Genomic DNA, 22,583 nt, shown 5'->3' with positions numbered 1-22,583 from the left:
TTTGCAATCCCAGAATGCAGCCAACAGGGATTTTGTATTTGTTTTGAGCCTAGGACTCTATTCTTTGAGGTGCCTGCCTCTACATGTGTCCTGGAGGTGGGGAAAGCCAGAACACCACTCTGGAAATCCATGCTGCTGCTCTCTTCCTGGGAGCAGCACGGGGAACAGCAGCAATGTTGTAGCCAGGTGGGGGTTGGTCTCTTCTCCCAGGCAACCAGCACCAGAACAAGAGGACACAGTCTCAAGCTGCACCAGGGGAGGTTTAGGCTGGATGTTAGGAAGAGGTTCTTCATAGAAAGAGAGATTGGCCATTGGAATGTGCTGCCCAGGGAGGTGGTGGAGTCACCATCACTGGAGGTGTTTAGGAGGAGACTTGATGGGATGCTCGGTGCCATGGTTTAGTTGATTAGATAGTGTTGGATGATAGGTTGGACTTGATGATCTCAAAGGTCTCTTCCAACCTGGTTAATTCAATTCAATTCAATTCAATTCTGTTCTATTCTATTCTATTCTATGTGCCTGCTGAGGATGAAACATTCTGAGAGCAAAACCAACAGGGCAGAAGTGAGGGCAGAATTTAGTTACTAGGCAGTAAATCAGGTGATGCCTTGCTGATGTAAGCCTCTGAGGAGCTGGAGTAGCAGTGTCAGACACTGACAGGCTCCTGTGGAGCTGAGCAGAGCTTGCTCCCCATGGACCACAGCCACTGGGCAGCCTGGGATGTGCCTCGGTGCCTGCAGACTCCCCTCTCCAGCAGGCTGTTTAAGGTCCCTGTCAGGCAGGCAGCAGCTGCTCAGGGTGGAGAGGTCTCCCCAGGGGTGCTAGCACTGGCAGATGCTCACAGTGTCCCTTGCAGAGCAGTGACACAGCCTAGGCTGAGCAGTGACGTGTGCCCTGCACAGCTGCAGAGCTGCTCCCAGCGCTGGGACGCAGGAAGTGGAGATGCCACGGAAGGGCAGATGTAAGTCACCATTTCTGAAGGACCCAAAGCCTCCCAGCACAGAGCAGTCCATGTCTGCAGCCATTAACCCTCTGCCCCTTACTGATGAACTCCAGAGCACGCAGCAGGACCAAACATGGAAATGTCCTTTGGATTCCCCCTGAGCACTGCAAATCCTTTGCTTGTAAGCTGGCTGCTGGGGATGGGCTCTGAATCGCTGCCTCTTCCAGTTACAGCCCCAAAATCAATGGGCAGGAAGGCAGATGATGGCTCTTCTCCTAAGTCTCTGCTATTATGGTCTCTGTGGAGTGAAATTATTTACAGCTAATTAGATTTTTCTGTGTAACTCCCTTGGGTGCTTCTGGACCTCTCTGACTTTTTAAATCCATTTCTGGGAGATGAGGCATTGATTTTGAGGAGATTTAATAACCTTTTGGTAACTGTGTAATCACCTGTAGCTGCCATGCTAGCATTGCCTCGGCCCTTCCAATAACTGTAAGCAGGAGGTCAATACCTGCAGCAGTGTTTTGTGTGTCTGTGCATAGCCCCACACTGCAGGAATCAGCTGGACTCCTTAAATGTGCATCTGCTTGAGAGCTTGGGTTCAGCTCCAGAAGGTGCATCCAGGACAGATCTCCTCCTCTGCTTAGGAGGTTAACCTAGGGAGCCACCCAGCAGAGAGAATAAACACCACAGTGTGGGCACCTACATGGGTGAGGGTGAAGAGAGAGGTAGGGTATCTCACAGCCATCTGAGAACGCTTCTCAGAGCAAGAGCCTCCCTCCAGCCATCCAAAGCTTCTGGTGTCTGGGACAGTGAGGTCTGAGGCTCCAGCAGAAGCACTCTGCAGCTAGAGACTAATTGCAGAGGCATGCTGAGAAAGGGAGCAGGGTTTGGTTTCTCATCCTTAGCCATCACTGACATCTTGCCTGGGCTCAGGTTGGTGCCTGCATTGGGTTTGAACTTTACCCCATGAGCTGAAACCAGAAGCAAAGATGACCCTCCCATGGAGACCCTTGATGGCAGAGATGCCATCTCCGGTGGTGTTTGAGCAGCGTGGGTCAGCTGGCAGAGCAGAAGTGCCCTCAGTTTCAATCTCCTGTTATTCCAACCACTATGCTTTTGAGCTTGAGGTGAGCTGGAGAGGTAGGCTCTTGAGGTAAGCTCTGCCAGCTGGCAGCAGTGGTACACAGAGAGCACATCTACTGGAAACAGTCCTCCAAGTGCCCTTCATTTGCTTGGGTGTTGTGCAGTTGGAAAGTAATAGCTGCAAAACTCTGACTTAACAGGGACTGTGACCACCCTGGGAAGTGCCTTCAAAATATCTGCAATCTTGTGCAGTTTAGTGATATTTGCAGCAAAATATTTGCTCTTCAGAAATGCCTTTGCAGGGAGCAGAGAGGAGCCTTCAGCTGCTTAGCGTGGTGGCATCTGCAGCACCAGCAGTTCCTCAGCACTGGGGAAATCATCCTCATCCCTCCTTTTGTTTGCTCTGACGTTTTTATGGGGCTCTTCTTTTAGCACATCATTGATTGAGCTGGAAACAGCCTCATCAACTCCCTGGGAACTGCTGGGGAGAGACTCCAGCCACATTCTGCTCGCAGTTATGGCCAAGTCCTCATCGCTGTGCCGCAGTTACTGGAGGGTTGCAGGGATCAGATGCTCTGAGTCTGCACTGCCCAAGCAGCTCAAGATTTAGAAACCTTCCACAGCACTTACTAATTGCACTTCCTTCATTAACTGCAGGTTGTTTTCCTCCTGAAGAGAGCTCCCCATTAGCATTAATTAACACTACTTAATCAAGGCTCTGCGTTCCTTCTGATTTTTTAGCGACATCCACACTGAACACCTCCAAACCAAAACTCCGCTTCCTCACACTGCACTTTAAGTAGCTGCTGTAGTCTCTAATCCTGGGGTTGCACTCCATGATCTCTGGGGATCCCTTCCAACCTCTAACATTCTGTGATTCTTGCTTTTTCCTTCAGTTTTTATGTTCTTTCTTTCCTCATGCATTCGTTCAGTTCTGCTGAGCTTGGTTCTACATGGGGGCGAAGAAGAGAGCTCTGCTGGGGTTTAAATACCTTTGCCTCACTTGCTGATCATTGAAGTTTGAATTCTAGAGGCTGTTGCTCACATCCTTGATCAGGTTTTTATTTTGAAGTTGTGTCCTATTTTATGGAGAGACTCTCTTGGCAGTATCTGGAGTACAAATAGGAATTTGGAGGTTTGGGGTTGGGGTTGGTGGGGTTTTTTTGATCCCTGAGCCTGAATTTCAGTGAGTGCTGCCAAAAGGGCTCCCCAGCTCCACAGAGCTGCTGCAAGTCCTGCAGTTGGGTCTGAGAGGTGGATTGTACAAACCAAGCCTTCACTGTTTTAAAGAAAAGGTTTGTTGCCAAGGGATGTGTGAGGAAAACACACAATGTGGCATGAAAACAGTCACCTGCTAAAAAAAGCATCACTCCATCTTTCTTAAGCCACCCTCAGCACGTCAGTGGCAGTTCTGAGCACTTCAGAGTGGCCAGGCAGGCAGAACCAGTGTGAGAGCTGCCCCTGTGTCCTCTTTGGCCTTGGGTGAGTGTGCAATGAGCCTGTGGAGCTCTGGGGGTTGTTCTCTGTGGCAGTCATCCCTGAGCAGCTGGTTTGGGTGCATTTGGGTTTTGAGCAGCTTTTCAAAATAGCTCAGTTCCCAGTGAAGAAGTCTGGGAGGCATCACTCATTTTGAACCCCCAGTAGCTTCTCTTGTTCTCAGTTTGAATTTCTGGGCTCAAAACACTGCTGCAAATGTCAGAGGACAGGTGACATCCACCTAACTGGAGGGGACATCAGCTGGGGGGACCTGGCAGCTGAGCAGAGACGTGGATGGTAGAGCAAAGGTACAGCTCCATCCCCTGAGCTCCATCCCCTGCGGGACTCTGAGCAGAACATCTCCTACCTGCTCACTTCTCCTGACTTACTCCAGAGCTGCAGGCTGCTGCTGGGTGCAGTAAATAACCAAGTGCAGGCAGGAGCTGCCTGTGTCTGTCAGGTGTGTGGGCAGGAGGATGTCTGGGGCTGAGCTCACTCGGAAGCAGATGGAGCCCAGCAGGTGGGCAGATGCAAGCCATCTTCGGTGAGCCCCTGACAGAGAAAGGTCAGAACTGAGACTGAGAGGGTGTCAGAGTAACAGGGAGTGTGTGCCTGATGGCTCCAGGGGGAGGAAGCTGCCCTTCCTCCACAGACACTGCTTCCGTGCAGCGATTTAGCTATCAGCTCAGCCCCGGGGTGAAACTCCTTTAATGCTGACTGACATTTCCTTTCACTTGCAGCTTGTGCAGCTGAGTGATAACCTTTCATTTTCCTCCACCCTTATAATGTGAAGGGAAGCACCAAAGATAGCAAGAGGTAAATTGCAGGCATCAGAACTCTTTTTCTCAGAGGAGTGCAGGGCATGCATCCCTGCACTGGGAAGTATGAAGCAATCAGAATTTGGTGCTCTTTGGCTCTGCTTTGTGACTGAGAGGAGAGAATTCTCCCCAGGTGCGCGCTGCCAGGACTAGCACCACCCCACCTCTGCACTTCAGTCTGGCTTGTCTTGTGCAGTCACGTTGTGCCCCAACTCTCCCAAGCGTTCTGCAGTTTCTGCCCTCTCCTGACCCACTCCTCGCAGTTACTGGGCCAGCTGGAGCCTCTGCTTATCCATCTGCCTTAAACAACAAACCAACTTCAACCTAAAACAAAGCCAGCAGGACCTGCCCCAGCCTTCCTGCACCCCCCCCAGACACTCCCCCTTCTCCATCTCGCCCTCTAACGTGTTGTGCAAGCTCACCAGCACCTTCCCAGCCTGCTCTAACCTTACTCCTGATCTCCTTGTGCACGTGAGCCTAATTAACAGCCATCACTCAATTTATTCTTGATTTAAACATAATTAACAATATGCCTAAGTAATCATTTTGCTTATGCCTACTAACTGAAGCCAAACTTGTCAAACTGCTGCTCCATTAATTTAATTCTTCCTCCTGGTTTGGGGAAATTCAATTACCCCAATGCAGTTAGTGGCACAGTGAATGTCTGCACTTCTCTTCTGTTGCTTAGACACTTCCAGAGTATTTTCTGGATCATTATAATTTGTTGCCTAGGGAGTGCACAAGCAACAACTGATCTCTAGGAATTGCCAGAGGTACCTGAGTGTTCTGTGCCAGCTCTGCAGCACCAGAGGCTCTGGCTCCCTTTCCCTTTGAAACCATCCAGCAAATGGCTTTCCCCCCACAATGTCATTGTACAGTTGGGGAGGAAAGGGAGACAAATAATTGTTATGATTGATGGTCTTAGCCGGCCTGTCAACCCACCACAAGTTTGCAGGGTGTTCTGGAGATGGGGAAGGAAGGGAAATATTCCTCCAAAGTGAGGAGGAGCCACCTTCCAGCTCTTTTCCCTGCAGGGGCTGGGGCTGCTCTGCACCAGTTGAGGCTTGTGTTCATTTCTGCACCTTACTGAAACCCTGGCATGGCAACTGCTCCCTTCACTGGTGAGCTCCTGCCCCATGGCAGCTGGAGGGGTGGTTTCAAATATGCAGCATGTCACCTTACCTCACTAATCTGCTGGGAGCTGCACTGGCTTGGTGCTCAGCCTGGTGCCTGGCATTAGAGGAGCGTTCAGGAGCAGAGGCAGCACCCATCAGGTCTCTCAGGCACAGACCAAGCTACGCTGGCTGACGAATGCCATTCACTTGCTAGCAGAACTCTGACTCTTTGACTGCTTCTCAGCTGTGTTCCTCTATTGCCTGGAACAAGGCAAGACAGAGAGATGTTGTTGTGATGTCTCCCAGGACTTGAAAAGAGAGCCCAGCAGCACTCCCTATTGATGCAGGGACTGCTGTCTTGTGAATGCTGCTGGCATTTCAGCCCCTAGCAGCTCAAAACATAGCCTGAGTGAGGGAAGGGGTAGGTAAGGACCATGTGGGAATCCAAACGCAAATGTTCTGCCTTAGAGAGCAGAGTCTTGTTAGCTGCCAGCTTTTGAAAGCTTTGTGGTCATCTGGGGGAATCTTCAGACACCTCCACTGTGCTGTTCCAGCTCAGTGCAGGCTCCTCTGGCTGAGTACAGCTGAGGACACAGGCATGATTTTCTGAGTGATCAGGCCTCTTAAAATCTCCCTTGATGAATAAAATAAATGATATGTGCCTCTGCTGTCATCATCTGAGTGAGAGAGACCTGGCTTGAAACCTCCCCAGCTGCCACTGGTGCTGGCAGAGCTGCCGAGCCGAGGGTCCTGTCTGCAGGGCTCAGTGAGCATCACAGCAGCTTTGGTGCCTGGACACAGTCCTTCTTCACCAGCTGCTTGCATTCCGTGGCCCTGGCAGTTAAAAAAGAGCCCATGTAAACCCTTACACAGCTTCACTCAAAGGCTTGGAGCAATCCAATGGAATTGATCTCAGAGTAACCAGACCTTGCTCAGTACACACACAGTGTCTGTGGTGTGTGCTGGGCCCTGGGGGAAGCCTGCAGGAGACAGAGCAGAAGTGTTTGCAGGAGCTCTGGGTTCAGCAGAGGAGCGTTAGGCAAAGGAATTTCAAGCCGTGAGGGTACCACACACAGGATGGCTCCAGAAGAGCCACTCCAGTGGCTGTCTGTGGCCTCTTGCTACTGAGGTGTCAGGGTGGCCTTTCCATCTAACTCAAGAGGTCTTCTTGTCACAACTGAAGAACATTTGGAGCTCTGGTTAGAGAGAAAAGTCTCTCCACAAGCTGGGGTAGGGTGCTGTCTCCTTCCCCGGTAGAAAGAGCCTCAGTGCAGCTGATCTTCTTGTGGTTTTGACTCCCAACCCTGGATTTCTTTCCCAGGACAACCTGCATGACAGTTCCTACACACTGCAGATCTGCAAAGTTCTGTGTCTGCCAGGAATGCTGAGAGCTCCAGGACACTGCACCATTTAGTCAGAAAATACAAACAAACATCCCCAAGGAGATTTGAATCTTAAAGAAAAGCAAGGTATTTGCTTGAACTCTTTCCCTGTGTGCACAATGCCAGGCTGGGGTGAGGAACCCCTTGGACAGTGAACCCCTTGGACAGGTCACCACCTGCAGCCACCTCACTTGGGGCAAGTGCAACACTTACCCAAGAGCTGATCTGATCTCTCAGAAGCACCCAGCTGTAGGGCATCATTGGCTGAGCATTCACAGCAGAAACCAAGTGAGCTATGCCTAAAGAGTGAGTAAACCTCACAGGGCAGCCTCCCTGTGCATCCTGAGGGCCTCATCTCCCCTCAGCTCCAGATCTGATTCTGCTCTCACACCAGTGTAAGTCAGCAGCAGCTATACTGGAGCCCCTGGATTTACACCACAGTAAATCCAGCATGAGAGAGGAATCGCTCAGCTGCTCATCCACAGCCATAAAGCAGCAGGCGCATAGAAATAAATGGCAAGAAGCTTCCTTGGGTCCATTCCAGCTGGTAAAAGTTATTGATAAATACATTTTAATGAGGCCCTTTTACGCTGTGCTGTATTTCACCTGATGTTTGTATGGTAATTCTCACAAACTGCTTTACTGCAGGAGCTGCAAGAGGCTTGGATGCAGCCACCTCCATGTGTGTGTGAGAGCAGGAGGCTGGTGTGCCACATATGGAGGGGATGAACAGTTTAGGGTTCCCAAATGGCATCTTTACATAACTGTTGGCAGACTTGGGGGAGCTGGAGAGCTGCAGTGGTTAAAAAGAGAAAGGGAATCGTAAAGCTGATGATAAATAAATATTTGCACACACATGCCATGCAATAATTACTGACTTCCTGTGTCACAAGACAAAGAGGAGCAGCTGCCAGCTCTGGTTTCCATCCTATCAAAGTTCTTAGGAAGTTTCATGGGGAACCCACAGCAGATTGGAATCAGGGGGCTGTTGTTTGTCTGTGCTCAGGTGCACACAATCAGCACCAATCCTCCTGCCTGAGCTTTGCCCTGCTGGTTCCCAGAGCTCCCATCTGAACCCAGACTGTCTCACCTCTCCCCGAGAATCGTTTGTTGCTCTTTCATCACCACTTGTCTCTGTAACTGCTGCCAGAGTGCACGATGCCCTCCCTGCTTCAGCCCCTGCTCAAGGCTGGCTGCTCACCCAGCTGATCAAATACATTTGACTCTTTTCACTGCAACAAGCTTGAGGGCCCTGTTAGTGGCATCCCTCACACGGTCACGCAGTGTTAGCTCCATTGGTGTGGAGTTAAGCCATGAATTCCAAACACAACAGCAGTGGTTCTGCCTGACTGGGCTGAGGTTGAGCTCTGGAGTATAATCAAGCTCCAGCAACTGCAGACACCTCTTGCTGCAAATGGGAAACTGTCTGCATAGGAAATAGCATAATTAATTTTAAGGGTATTAATATTAACTAGAATTAATTAATATCAATTAGGATTAATTATTCTCTGCTGCACACCCCTAGCCTCTAAGTGGAGCACCTATGGTTTAACACTTTCAGGCAGCAGCCTGCAAAGCCTGAAGGACACTGCCTAGGATGAGTGTGCTGATCCCAAGGCTGCTCAGCTATCTCACAGCTGGCCCAGGAGTGCTTTGCTCAGCTTTGGCAGATGGAGAAGATGGATCACACAGAAGCTGGCAGCTCCTGGTTCTGACCCCTTCCCTTGCCCCCAGCTGGGGGCTCTTTAAGAGCTCTGCTTCTACCTCTGCAAGGTGCTTGAGCAGCTCCTCCTGGCAGTCCTGCAGCCTGCCCACCCCCAAAGGGCTCCTTGCTCACAGCAGTGTCACCTCCTGGTCTGCAGCGCTCCCACTGATCCCTGCAACAGATCCCAAAGTGTGGAGCCAGGAAAAAAGCCCCAAGGCCCCAAGCTGGAGCCCTGCCTGGAGCACGCTGCTGATCCTTTGTGGTGTCTGTGGTCTGAGCTCTCACTAACAACTGCATGAGTAGCAGAGAGCCTGCAGATAGGCTGGTCACAGATCAGGAGGATATCAGGGAACACGAAGAAGCTCCTTAATTAATTTCTAATCCTTTTTCAGCCTTAATCTTTTCCATAGTAAGATCTGGCATTACACATTTTCTGCACACATGTTTTCTAGATGATGTAGATTAAGCCTTAGGTCTCTGATTTGCCAGAAGCAGCACGTTGGTGGGGGAGTTACTCCTGCAGCCTCAGGCTGGAATACCCCAGGATTATTCCCCCCAGGCTGATCAACTCAGCTGAAATATTCATTTAAAGTATGTGAAGTTGGGACAGTCATCCAGGATTTTAATCCCTGCTTCGTTCTGTGCTTCACCAGGCTTCGTTCAAGCTCTTTGCCATGGCTGCTGCTGCCTGCTTGGTGCATTTATCCCAGAGCTGGGCTTTGCAGAGGGCAGGAGGGGCAGGAGGGCTGTGGAACACCCCATGGCTGGGAGCAGAGGCACGCTCCAGCCATAACAATATCCTGTGGGGAGGTGGTCTGGGGCCTTGCTGGTTAGGGAACCCAAAGGTGAGGGGGTCCTGGTTAGTTAGTGGCATCATGCCTGCTAATTCCTGGTGTGAATACAGAAAAGGAAAGGAGGAGCCTCCTCTGTGACCATGGCAGATGTGGGTGCAATGAAGCCAGCCAGCAGTGCGAGATCCAAGGTGGACAAGCCTGGCATTAATCTTTTCTACTGAGCCTTCCAACAGCCTCCTCCACAGCAGCCTGTACTAGAGTCTGAAGCCTCCCAGTTCAAAAACTCTGTCCCTATAATATTCTGTAGCAAAACAGTTCCAGGATCCTCTTGAAGGATCAGAAGGGGCTTTGGTTCAGTGCTTCCTAGAGAAGCTTGTGGCTTTCCCTGCAGTTCAACAGGAGTTTTCCATAAAGCCAGGCAGTTTTTTCCATAACAGTTAATCAAATTTGTAACTATCTGCACTACTCTCCCCTGCTCTGGCCTCAGCTGACTCTGCCAGGAGTAGCTCAGGCTGTGGCTACAGCAGGGACACAGAGCAGTGCCTTCAGCCTTTCAGACTCAGAGAGGAAGGTAGGGCAGCGCTGACAGTGTGGTTTGGATTGTTCCTCTGTCTGCTGCTCTCACAGCACCATCAAACCCACATTGAGATGAGAGTTCATAATCTGCCCCACAGCTTTGGCCAGGAGAAGAATGTGTTCATGAGGTCGGGTGCAGCACAGCACCATGGAAAGGGAAGGGAAGATCTCCTGAGCATCACTGGGTGTGCAGAAGGCTCCCATTGCTGCCTGCTCTTGTTGGGGTTTGGGTACCCTGCAGACAGTAAACTGCAGAAAGCATTCAGGAGTTCTTCTGCAAACATCAGCAAGAGAAGGGGCCCAGAACAGACAATGGCTTTACCCAAGGAGCAGAAGACTCTAGAGACCCTCTCTCAGGTATTTCAGTTGCTGCAGAGGTGCCCAGGAGCAGCTGCTCCAGTAGGAGCAGGGTTACAGCTGCAGCTGCCAACTGCCCACATCTACAGGGCAGCAAAAAGGAGACCAAACTAACCGAGCCACTGGCAGGTGAAGGGAAAGAATCCCTGTGCACAATCACAGATAAAAACATCAGGATTAACATTTTCCCTGGAGCCTTAGGGACAGATTGAGCTGCTCCTTAGGATTATTGAAGTCGCCTCCCCATGGAAATGTTGTGACCTGTGGGACTCTGCTTGCTCAGCACTCCTGAGAACGAGGCCATGTCTGCTGTGGTGCTGAGGTGTGGGAAGTGCTGACCTAGATCAGTGTGACTCAGACTCTGAGCATGTGTGGAGCACTTCTGCTTCATCACGCCTCTGTGGCCACATTTCTGTGTGGTGGCAGCAGAGCCTGAGGGGCAATGTTTGGCCTGGAGAGTAGAATTTATGCCTTAGAGGCTGTTGGTTGGATTTTGTTTTGCTTCTGTGTGGCAGGACGTACAGGGCATGAGAGGCAGAGGCTGGGAGGGTTCCATTGTTATTTTTTTATACATAAATGAGAAGAAAGTGCCCTCAGGGATGGAGGCTGCCGTGAAGGCTGGGTGCAACATGCAACTTGGTGCCTGAAATCCTCTCTGGGAAGAGAAATTCTACCAGAGGAGCAGTTAGGTGGCCCAGCCTGTCTGGTTTTCCTATGCAGCAGATCTGGCCCAGCGTCCTGACTGCAGATGAGTGTCAACAGCAGAGGGATAATGGATCTGAGTTCTAGCAAAAAACTCCCCTCATAAATTCAGCTGTTTGCAGAGTCAGTTGGTGCCCTACTTTCCAGACTGTCAGAGCAAGCAGTTCTGCACAGTCTCTGCTTATTAAAAATGGGGTCCTGAAATCGATACAGCAATATCTTCCAGGAGAGAATTCAATCTATCAACAGGTTTGTTATTTTAAAGATGATTAAAGGTCTTGTTTATTAGGCATCATCTCCACTTCAGAAAGAGTTGGTATGAGAATAATGAGACATAAGCCACAATAGACTCACAAATCTTTCAATTACTTCTGGAGTGGGTCTCTTTCTGCAAGTGAAGCCTGGGAGCAGTTCCTGTCTCTAGTCTGCATCAGTCACCAATTACATATTAAAAGCTGGCACCGCTCACAGACTCCAGTAGCTTAGGGGCAGACTCATTATTCAGAACCAGGGCATTTAAAATTGTTAGGAATACCAAGTGTGCTGAAATTTTCATTAATGCCTTGTAAGAAATACTTTCTGTGATCTGCAGGAGTTAAGTTTTGAAAGCTGCAGTTCAGCTTCTGCCTGAGTCCTGTCTGCTCGGGAAGAACAGTTAAAGCACTTCCTCTGCTGCAGGCAAGAACAGCAAACCTGGGTGGGAACGAGCCTCATCCTCATCCCAGACAGAGGGAGCAGAGGGCTCTGCTCTGTGCAGGAGTTCCTGGATTCATAGAATCACAGAATGGGTTGGGTGGGAAGGCACCTTGAGGATCATCCAGCTCCAACCTCCTGCCATGGGTAGGGACCTCTTCCACCAGCTCAGGTTGCTCAAGGCCTCATCCAGCCTGGCTTTGAACACCTCCAGAGAGGAGACATCCACAGCCTCCCTGGGCAACCTGTTCCAGTGACTCACCACTCCCATTCTCAAGAATTTCTTCCTCATCTCCAGTCTCGATCTGCCCTCTCCCAGCTCAAAGCCATTGCCCCCCACCCCCACTTCCCTGCACTGCAAGCCCTTGACAAAAGCAGGAATATGCACGCAGAATGCATCTGCAAACCCCAGAGGTGGGCAATAAACCCCTCCCCAGGCTTTTGGGAGCATCCATCCAGCCTCTGCTCTGCATGCTGCAGAGAAGGGGAGCAGTGCAAAAACAGGAGGAAAAGCAAGTGCCAGGAAATGGGAATGCTGCTCCTTACCTGCACAGCAGCTGCTGGTTTGAAGGAGCCTTCCTGGGAAGATAACAAGGATGAGCCTCCAACACTTTTGTTTCAACAGATTACATATTCTTGAATCTCTTTAGGATATGTATGATAAAAGAACTCTTGAAAATGAACTGCCTGGAAAACTCAGGTCCTGCCTAGCCTGAATTGTATCCCCGGTGGGAAAGCATTTATTCCCATGCTGTTTCCTAGTTCACTTTATCGCTTCCTCCTTTCCTCATGGACCCTGCTGCAAAGCCAGATGAATCTGGTTTGGGGAGCACAGTGACCAGACAAAGCAGAGGGGAAGCTGATGGTAAATTGGCACGACACAAATTGGTTTTCTAAAAGCCATTTTCAGAAGAGTTTCTCCCCACTTCTTTCAGACCTGAGCTAGCAGAAGAGAGTCTTTCACTCTGCATGGAGTAACACATGCTTAGGAGTGATGCAAGAGCAAAGATTGCTTCTAGGTGTTCAGAGCTTTGTGTCCTTTTGATTCCTTGTACAAATACTAATTTACACAAGTGCAGAGCACCTGGAGCTGCTCCGGAGAGGAGCACACTGAACAAAGGAAGAGCCCTTGCCCAGAGCTGTGCAATCTAGGGACGCAGCAGGGAACCTGCAGTGGGCAAGAAATCAACCAACCAACAAAACCCAAGAGATAAACACAAAGTCTCTTGGCCAGGAGCTAGCAGAAGAGTGCTCAGAAGTGAAGTCCTGGGAAGGCTTGTGACTGAAAGGGCTTTGTGTGCACATCCACCAGCAGGACAAGGGACACCTCAACAGAGCTCTGGAGCCATCAGGGGAGGCAAGGTTTGCCCCTGGGCTGCCATTCCCCCTGCAGCTCTAGTTCATGCTGTAGTCCCAAATCCCCAGCATCTTCCATCCAGCTTGGGCACCGACTCCCAGACAGGTTTGAACTGGAGCTGTACTGGGACACAGAGCAGATCCCTCTGGGGAAGCTGAAATTGATTGAGCCAGGAGATGCTCCAACAGTTGAGAGCAGAAGCGCAGGCAGTCAGCTGGCCGCCTGTCACCTCTTCAGCAGGGACAGTTCTCTACCATTTACAGCCTTCTGCAAATGTGTGGAAGCCTTCAGCTCTTCTGACATCCTTTATGAGAGACCAAAATTATCCTTATCACTGCTTTAATGCAGATCCTTCAAACTAAACCCTCGTTACCGACTGCTGCACTGAATTAGGGTAATGAGCTCTCCCAGCCCCAGTTATTCCCTCAATTACTTACGGCCTTAGCCTAATTCTACACTGAGGTTAATGAACTAAAAGGAGCACACCACAAAGGTAATCTTTCCCTTTTTCGTATCAGGCTTGTGCTGCGTCACAGCACAGGCTGAGACACATCCCCTGAGTGGCTGCAGACACAGGAGTGTGAGCTCTGCAAGGCAGGCAGTGCAAGTCCAGCCCCAGAGCAGCCTTCTCAAGCACAGCAGCACCACACTCCAGAAGGGACTTGAATCCCCTCCTGATAAACCAAAGAACCTGCCACAGTCCAGGCCCAGCCCTGCCTGCCCTTGAAGCACTAATTTAAAAGCCTGGCAGTGGCCTCAGTATGAAGCCTGGCAGTGGCCTCAGTATGGAGCCTGTGCCCCATCCTCCTGTGGTCACAACAGACTCAGAAGGTGGCATCAGCCCCTGAGCAGTTCCCCTGGCTGAAGGCAGCTGTGGTGATGCCTTCTGTGCTGGATACCTGCGTGTGGCACTGCCCTTGCTGTGTGAGGTCTCTTCAGCTCACCCTGCAAGATCATCTGTTTTCACACATTCCTCTTCCCCACCTCAGCTTGTCTACAAATGTTCAGGCTGCAGGCTTCAAGACAGTACGGAGCAGAGGACAGTGAACAGTGAGATTCACTCTGCTTTTCTACAGCAAAAAAAAAGCCAACCCCCCAAACAACCCTCCTCATTATTTCTTTTTTCCACCCAGACAGCACATAATGGATCCCTCCTTGCAGGAAGCCCTAGGCATTGCATCACCCACTTAAAATCCTCACTGGTCCCTCAAGCCTTAACCCAGCACTGGTGGAAGCAGGTCCCTTGCCAGTTCCTCTGCTTGTCTGTTTCAATCATCTGATTTTCATTTTCAAAATCCAGTGAATCACAGAATGAAAGCTGAAGGATGAAATTCTCCCACTGCAGGTGGTTTGAGTGTGGCTGGAATATTGCAGGTCAAGGAGAGGATGATCTCCCTATAAAGCACACAGCAGTTACTAACACCAGGCACCATCAACGTGGCTGCATCTGCTTGAGGCTTTCTAGCTCCTAACAAGCCAAACCCATTGCATTAATAGAGTAGTGGTCATGCAATAAAGAAGTTCATTAGCCTAAAAGGCAGCAGGTGGCATAGTGACTCTGCAGGGTGCCACCAGTGCCCCAGGTGCAGCCTCATTCACCCCATCCTGGGGGGTGTCATTATCTCAGACTAACCACGACCCTGGAGCCCCTGCCCTCACAGTCCTATTTTTGTTGCAGAGTGGGGCAGGCATTGCTGGAGCACATTACTGTGATCCCTGGGAGCTGACATCTTACGCTCATTAGCCAGGCAGCCTGAGCAGTTCACCGGTGAGGCTGGCTCTGGGTTTGCTACAGATTGGTCACTGAAGGGAAGCAGAGAGGCAGCACTGCAGAGGAGTGAGCAGGGAAGGCTCCTCCTGAACAGGCTGCTTTAAAAAGCACCAACAAGTGTGTGGTGCCATATGCTGCCACACCACACGCTGCATCAGGCAGGTAAATGGGTTAATTGGACTCATTAACATCACTGCCTTCGCAAAACTTTTCAGCTCAGAAGATGAAAAGCTGGTTTGAATCTTTGCACTTCTCCTGCATTCTGCATGCCTGGCACAGGCTGTTTTTAATCAAATATTGATGCTGCTGCCTGTTGTTCTTCAAAGCTCTGCAACTACATCACAGCTCCCTCGCAGTGAGTGGCTGTGTGTCACAGCTCTGCTGGTTCCTTATCTTTATTTCCCTCCCTTCCACTTTCTGCTTCCCAAACACCACACAGGATCTGTTGGATTCTTGCTAGGAAAGGCACCCTGGGTGCTTTCCTTCTCTGGTGGCCTCCAAGCAGCCTGCATCCCCCAGATGCTTGGTTGTGACTAGAAACCTGCTTGACTGAGGCAGCAGCCCCCAGGGTTGTGTCGCACAGCTGAAACCAGCACTCGTAGGACCAAAGCCACGGCTTAGAGCTGTGCCACACAGAAGAGTTTTCGTTGTCCTGGCTGTCCCCCGGCAGGAGGTGGCAGCTCCGTGGGACGGGCCGGCAGCGCCCTCTGCTGGCAGCGAGGAAGGCTGCGGGAAGCAGGGCTGGGATTCGCCTGCTGCTGGCTTCGACTAAAGCAGGAAAGGCTGCGAACGTGTGGCTGAGTCTAACCCCGAGACGCTTACAGGCACATCTGAAGAAGATCTTGACTGGGAGGGTCAGGAAGCCTGCTGATCACTGCAAACAGCACTGGGAACGGTGTCCTCGCAGCCTGCCACTAGTCCTTTCCATACTGTTGGATACAGTCATTAAACCTAGACATGAAGTTCAGTTCATGAATGCACCTAGAAGCTCCAGTTCAGGTGACATGAGCTACAGACAAAACCCCTGCACAGGACAGTCTCATCTGAGCATGAGGAAGCCAAAAGGACAGCCTCTTGACTCATCCATGGAGACAACAAGCAGCAGTGGCGCTTGGCATTTTTTAAGCCCTTTGGGGCCCACAGTTCAGTATCAGTGGTAAAGTTTTACCATTCCCGTGGAGCTTTTCTATTCTGCTGGGGTATGGGATCCAGGAGGAAAATGTGGAACTCAGGTGGCAGATGATCAAAACTTGGTTTTTGCAGGATATAGAACTGGGACACCACAACACCTTAAGAGGACTCTTCAGTCCTTGGTGATTTGCTTCCCTGCACAGCACCAGGCCTTCTCTGGACTATGTCTGTTTCTATCCTAAAGAAGGGAACATCTGACAGTGCAGATAAAATCCAAGGACACCACAGCACACAGCCACACAAGATTGATTTGCTTGCTCCCTTACATTCAGTGCAGCTTTACTGGCAGCTACTGGTGCAAGTATAAACCTTCTTGGAACTAACCTTCAGGCCACTCTTCCCTCCATGAATCTCAAATGGGCTGCTTCACTGCTTCCTTGGGGTCCCTGCAAGCAGAGAGACTGCCCTGCTTCTTGGAGAAAGGTGTCAGTGAAGGCAGAGGGGGACTGGAAAGCAAAGGATGCATCTGAGCTGCTCCTCCTTTCCTCCTGCATCCCCTGCTTGCATTTCTAGCGTGGCCTCACCCTTCAGCAGGATTCTTTTTCTGTCACTTGTGCTGAGGGTTTTGAAGGCTATTTTAACACAGACTGTAATGTAAAGATGTAGGCCACCAAGGAAGTTCTGAAAATATTTAGTTCAGGACTAGTTGTGGAAGAAAAGATGAAGGGAAGAAGCTGTACAGTTAACTAGGACACAAGAAGAATCCTTCCACAAGTGCAGGGCTAAGGCACATCATTAGAAAAAGCTCTCTGAGGACTGCTTTGGGGGCTGGGTTGTTTTGTTGTTGTTGTTTTTCCTTATGGTCATAAAGGTCTGTGGAGTTCCAAGATAAACATACACCAAAGAGTTTGTGTTTGTTTGGGATCAGGATTTCTATTGACTTGGCTTCTGTTCCCCCTTTCAAAGAGCAGAACTGGGACATTTTTCTGATCACAGCACCAGCAAGTTCTACACAGATTCCACAGAGTATTCAGATCTTCCTTGGAAGCATAGCACAGAATATCTTAGCAGCCTGTGCCTGTGTGGCTGCCTTGTATCAAGATAAAGAGAGAATAATGCTGCTGGGGAACTATGTGCACAAAGCCCTGTGAAGCAAGATTTAAAAGTAATGAGATTAAATAGAAAATAACTACATCAGGAATATGTTAATCATTTAATTAAAGTCTACCAAAGTTGAACCCGTTCCACAATTAAGGCTGAAGCCCATCCGCGTGCTCTCTTCTGCTTGGGGATTTGATCTCAGGTAAAATAACCTGCTGGAAGCCTTCCTTGGTGTGTGAGGCAAATGGGGTCAGCTGAGGATGTGATATGATCATTAACTCTGGCAGTGGTGGACTTTGCTGTCCCCTCAGACAGGTTCTCACTGATGTTTAACAGCTGGGTTTACACTGCAGCCTCATCTCTAGTGCCTAACGGAAACGTGGATATTGATCCTTCTGATAAACAGGATGGCAACATTCAGTGCTCCTTTTCCCCAAGTTTCTTTGCTGTGTTTTCATCTCTATGTAAAGCTTCAGGTCAAAGAGAATACAGAACAAAAGAGCTACCCAGCAGCAGAGCAAGCAGCAGCACAAGAACCATCACTGTGAAGGGCTGGGCACCAAGGGTTAGTCTGCCACGTGAAGGAAATAGTTACACAGATCTTGACAGATCTGTGCAGTTATCCCATTACACTACCCCAGAACATCTCATCTAATCCACAGAGCAGTACCAACAATGGATCCCCTGCTTGCTGCAGCAGCAGAGAGTGTTGGCTGCAGAGGGCAGAGTCAACACCTTTCCCAGCAGTGTCCCTGTGGATCTGTGGCAGAGTGTACAGAACACAGAGAGCAGCCCTCCCCTGACCTCTGTGCCTGCAGCCTGTGACAAGGCCACATCCATCTTTGCTTTCCACAAACCAAGTGAGTTCAATGCCCTGAAAGGAGAGGCTGCCATCACTTAAGAGACTCAGTGCCATAAAATATGGAAAACCCATTTTTGTCTGTGGACTCCCAGGGAGCAAGATCAGAACCTTCTTGTCCTCCAGAGGCAGTCAGCACTGCACACAGTGAAAGGACAGCAACAACAGAAGGCAAACTGCTTTGGACTGGAGTAATTTTTTTGGCATCACACTTTTCTACTGAGGATAATGCTTTGGGGGGCTTGGAGCTCACACACAGAAGATGACTGCACTTACAGGACACTCTGTCCTAGCAGCTTTGAGTGGTCATGCCTGAAAAGTGCCTTTTTCAAGGTGGTAAGATACTGAGTTTGTACATAAAGCAGGCAAACTCCTGAACTCCACTGAAGAGTTTCTCATACCATCCTGGTGGTGCTTCCCCAAATCAAGCACAGCCTACCCTGCAGTCTTGGCAAGCCAGAAAGCCTTCAGAGATAGAAATAAAATGAGCTATTTTTAGCCTTGCATTCAGATACAGTCTGAGTAGATGGCAAATATGAGACACTGCTCTTGTCCTTCTAGCCAGCAGATGCCCATAAGAGGAGTGCCCATCAAGCACCGCTGGGAGTGGTGGTACCTGTTGGCAGCCTCAAGAAAAGAAACGGGCCTGGGCACATCCTGAAGGTGCAGCCTGGTCTGGAATCTGCAGCTGCTTGGGCACACACTCACAAGAAGGCTTCTGCTTCACTTGCACCTGAGAAGGCAGATTAACGGGCAAGAGCTTGCAGCTTTGCTGCCTCTCCTGGTGACAAGTCTTTGTGTGCTCAGGCAGGAGAGGTTTAGAGTCTCCCTTCAAGTGTCCATCCCTCCCTGCAGGTCAGACATGAGGCAGACCCTTCAGGTCAGACCCTTCAATCCACCACTGCATTGCTCACATGGAGCTGGGAAGGGAAGCTCTGTTCTGAGGCAGTCAGAGCAGTCTCCTCTCAGACACTGCCTTTTGATGAGGGGGAAAATGAGCAAGACAAATCTTGTTCCTGGTCATCAGTTTGCCTCCTATCATTTTCTCTCTCTGCTCTGCAGTCATTTGATTCATATTAGGGGTTATTTGGGTCTCTTTTACCTTGAGAGAGAAAATAATGGTAACCTAGTTTGAGATTTGTACCAATTTAAGGGAGAAAATGGATGGTGAATATTTTGCATAGCTGCTAAATTGAGCGGTGAGTTTCCAAAGGTGAGCGAGAGGCTTTCAACCCTTCCCTCTGTTTGTTTTTAAACTACAGCTCTTCCTTCTGCTTAGCAACTTTCTGTCCCTCCCATGCAGTGCACTGAAAGCCACTTCAGTAACTGACCTCCTTGCACCTCTTCACTGAGCTGGGTGTTTAATAGCCCTGCGTGGAGCACCCAGCAGAGACCTCCGGGGCGTTGGTAAAGGAGGTCGTTGTGGTTTATTTGCAGTGAAGAGGAAGCATTGTGTTCATTGCTGGTCCTATTTATGGCTGCTGCTTTTGAATGGGAACAAACACAACCACCAAAACATCTGTACCCAGTCTGGGAGGCAGAGCAGGCAGGGGCTGGCTGGTCTCCCCCTGGCTCTCTGTCTTTGCACACTCTGTGCCCTGTGACTTTTTGCAGCGCGCCGCAGGAGAGCAGAGTATGAAACGCACTAATTAGTATTACAGATAAAATGACACTGCAGCACCGTTAATTACTACAGTACTGATGTCGTGTGGGCTGCAACACAGAACTGCCATGTCTTTAATTTTAAATTGAAGTGCAACAAAGCATAGTATTGCTGCACTTCCCTTCCTCACAGCCAGGGCAGCGTTTGTAGCTCTGCAGGATGCTGAGAGATGAACCACACTGACTGGCACATGCCACTTCCCGATGGCATCAGCTGAGCAACCTCTTTCCTCAGGAACTTCTGCTCTGGCAGGGAACATTGTGACAGCATTAGATCCTGTATGAGGCTTGTCCACAACTACTTTGCACAACGTTTGGTCTCTTTAACATAAAGATGGTGACTCCTGGGGAGCTTTGCAGCTGTCTGAGGTGTGGTGGGAGGTGGGGGTGTAGAGTCAAGCTGTGATTAGTTTTCCACTGCTATAGCCCACATATCTGGTAGCAGAGAGGATAAAATACTGTCAACAAAACTAAGAGACTTGCAGAGGAGGACAGTGACAGCCTAGCCTGTCCCTGCATCTCCAACAGGAGCTGGGCTCCTGTTTGGGAGTGGTTGCAGCTCTGCTTTGTGCAGCACCTTTACTTTGGGATGACTTGGTTATAAATATTGAAAGGAGGAGAAAATTAGTCAAATTTTGGATTTGTTCAAATGTACTGAAATGAATTGATGTCAGCTGAAATGTTCCCATTTCCACTGCAGAAGTTTTGTAATGAAGCCATTATTCAGAGCTTGTACAAAAAATATTCTGAAGGCCTCCTTGTGTGGAAGTGAACTGAGGCTGCTCCTGTGCCAGCCCTCTGCCTTGGCCGGGGTCCATAGGTTTGCAAATGCATAGAATCACAGAATGGGTTGGGTTGGAAGGGACCTTAAAGATCATCCAGTTCCAACCCCCTACCATGGGCAGGGACACCTCCCACCAGCCCAGGTTGCTCAAGGCCTTGAACACCTCCCGGGATGAGACATCCACAATCTCCTTGGGCAACCTGTTCCAGTGTCTCCCCACCCTCACTGCAAAGAATTTCTTCCTGACCTCCAGTCTCAGTCTGCCCCTCAAGCTTCGATCCGTTGCCTCTGTACCTAAGCAAAGTATTTGACTGTGCAGAGTGAGGTTGCTGGGGTGGAAGAGTGCCCAGGTTCTCTGGACAAAATGCCTGTTTTGCCCCCCGTGCCAGGTCAGCGGGACCATGTACAACACGGGCAGGCACGTGTCGCTGCGGCTAGACAAGGAGCACCTGGTCAACATCTCTGGGGGGCCCATGACCTACAGCCACCGCCTGGAGGAGATCCGGTTACACTTCGGGAGCGAGGACAGCCAGGGCTCCGAGCACCTCCTCAACGGCCAGGCCTTCTCCGGGGAGGTAAGGTCAGCCTGCTGAGCTGGGGCTGCACCAGCACCAGCCACCCGCCTCCCATTGCTGCCTGAAGGGATCTGCAGGCTGCTGGCGACTCAGCAAAACTGCTTCCCTTAGCACAGGGTCATAGAAATGGTTGGGAAAGCCCTCTGAGGTCATCCAGCCCAACCGTCAACCCAACACCACCATGGCCACCAAACCATGGCCCCAAGTGCCGTGGCCACACCTATCTTGAACACCTCCACCACCTCCCTGGGCAGCCTATTCCAATCCCTGACCACTCTTGCAGCAAAGAAATTTCTCCTCATCTCCAACCTAACCCACCCCTGGCACGATTTCAGGCTGTTCCCCCAGGCTCAACCTGATGTGTTTGTTGCCTACACCTCTGGGAATAAGCAAATTGCCACCTGTGCCATCTCTTCCAGAGTCCTGGGCTGAGTCAGTCATTGCAGTTATTAAAAAGCAGGGAATTAATTGCAGAGCTGTCAAATGCTGGTGCTGTAATTAATGGTAATCATTTGCTTTGGTCGGTAAGCTGCAGGGATGTAGAACACAGCCAGTGGCAGCTCTCTCATGGAATCATTCATATCTTACACAACTGACTCCTGGTGGCCTTCAGTCAACTGTGCTCAGTGACCATGTGCTGTGGTGCTCCTTTAAGAGCTGGCACTCAGGTGTGCTGCAGTAAACAAGGTCTTCTGCTTTGCCAGCCAGAGTCACTGCAGAGAAAGAGCCAAAGCAAAGCAGGGGGGCTGAAGGGGAGAGCAAACCTTTGGCTGGCAGATCTCACAGCACTTGGAGCACCCTGTCAGATGTTTTACAAGGAGTTGTAAATTCATCAGCTCTGGACTACAGCAAAAGGTGAACTCGCAGAGCATTGCTCTGCCACACCTGCTGTTAACTCTTAACGGGGCTCTCCTGGGTCTGAGAGCAGGGCTTTGGCAGGACTGCTAATGTTTGGTGTTTGCTAACAGAGACCTCAGGCTTCCTTAAGGGAAGCAGAGAACCTGCCTAAGTGGAAAGCTCTGCCAGGCAGCCAGCCAGCCATGCACAGCTGGATCCACTGTCTGCAGCATCCATCTGGTTATCTGATTCCTCCTGCAGTGAACAGGAGCAGGTCAGCATCTGCAGGGAGTGATGGTTCCTGATAGCCAGAGACACATCTCAGGGCAGGAAAAATCACTTTGTGGAGATGCATCTCCCTTGACAACAGAGCAGAGGCAAGCAGCAGGCCAGGGAGCTTAGAGCCCTTTTCAGATGTGAGATGAACTCTGTCCTTTGAGGATGTTTTTCAGAGCTCCAGACAGCTGCCTGGGGCAGCTGGACAGGTAAGTTCCCATCAGGTCAAGTATGACAATGCTCTCTGCACGTCTGGAACCCCCACCTAACATCTAAGGGAGGGGGGTTGCTCCTAGGTACTTTTGTCTGCCTGGTGAAGCTGTGGGCAGCACTCAGAGCAAGCTCAAGAGCACTGCAGTGGTACCATGGCAGGAAAAACAACTCAGAAATAGCAAATTGCTTCAAAATATGCTGTGGTCTGAATGACACCGAGAGGCTTGTAATTGCCAGGCTTTAATGCTTAACTTGGTGTTAAAGGCTGTCAAGAGAGATCTCTGCAATAATCTGGTTACCTTTGAGCCCCTAATTATCACTTTAGCAGGCAGAACAACTGAACTAATGCTTAAGTAGTTTGAGTGTTAGG

The 22,583-nt window shown here is 50.2% G+C and overlaps 1 protein-coding gene across 1 annotated transcript in view; it reads left to right on the top strand.

The window, feature by feature from the left end:
* Positions 1–22,583, top strand: part of CA10 (carbonic anhydrase 10) — a 123,817-nt gene that overhangs the window by 75,824 nt on the left and 25,410 nt on the right. The window contains exon 5 of the mRNA XM_054170432.1: positions 20,702–20,887. Within this exon, the coding sequence (XP_054026407.1) occupies positions 20,702–20,887 (186 nt within the window). The remainder of the gene's footprint in view (positions 1–20,701; positions 20,888–22,583) is intronic.

Source organism: Dryobates pubescens, chromosome 20 (assembly GCF_014839835.1).
Source record: "Dryobates pubescens isolate bDryPub1 chromosome 20, bDryPub1.pri, whole genome shotgun sequence".
NCBI lineage: Eukaryota > Metazoa > Chordata > Aves > Piciformes > Picidae > Dryobates > Dryobates pubescens.
Note: the sequence above shows the minus strand (reverse complement) of the source record. Positions and strands in the feature narration are given on the sequence as shown.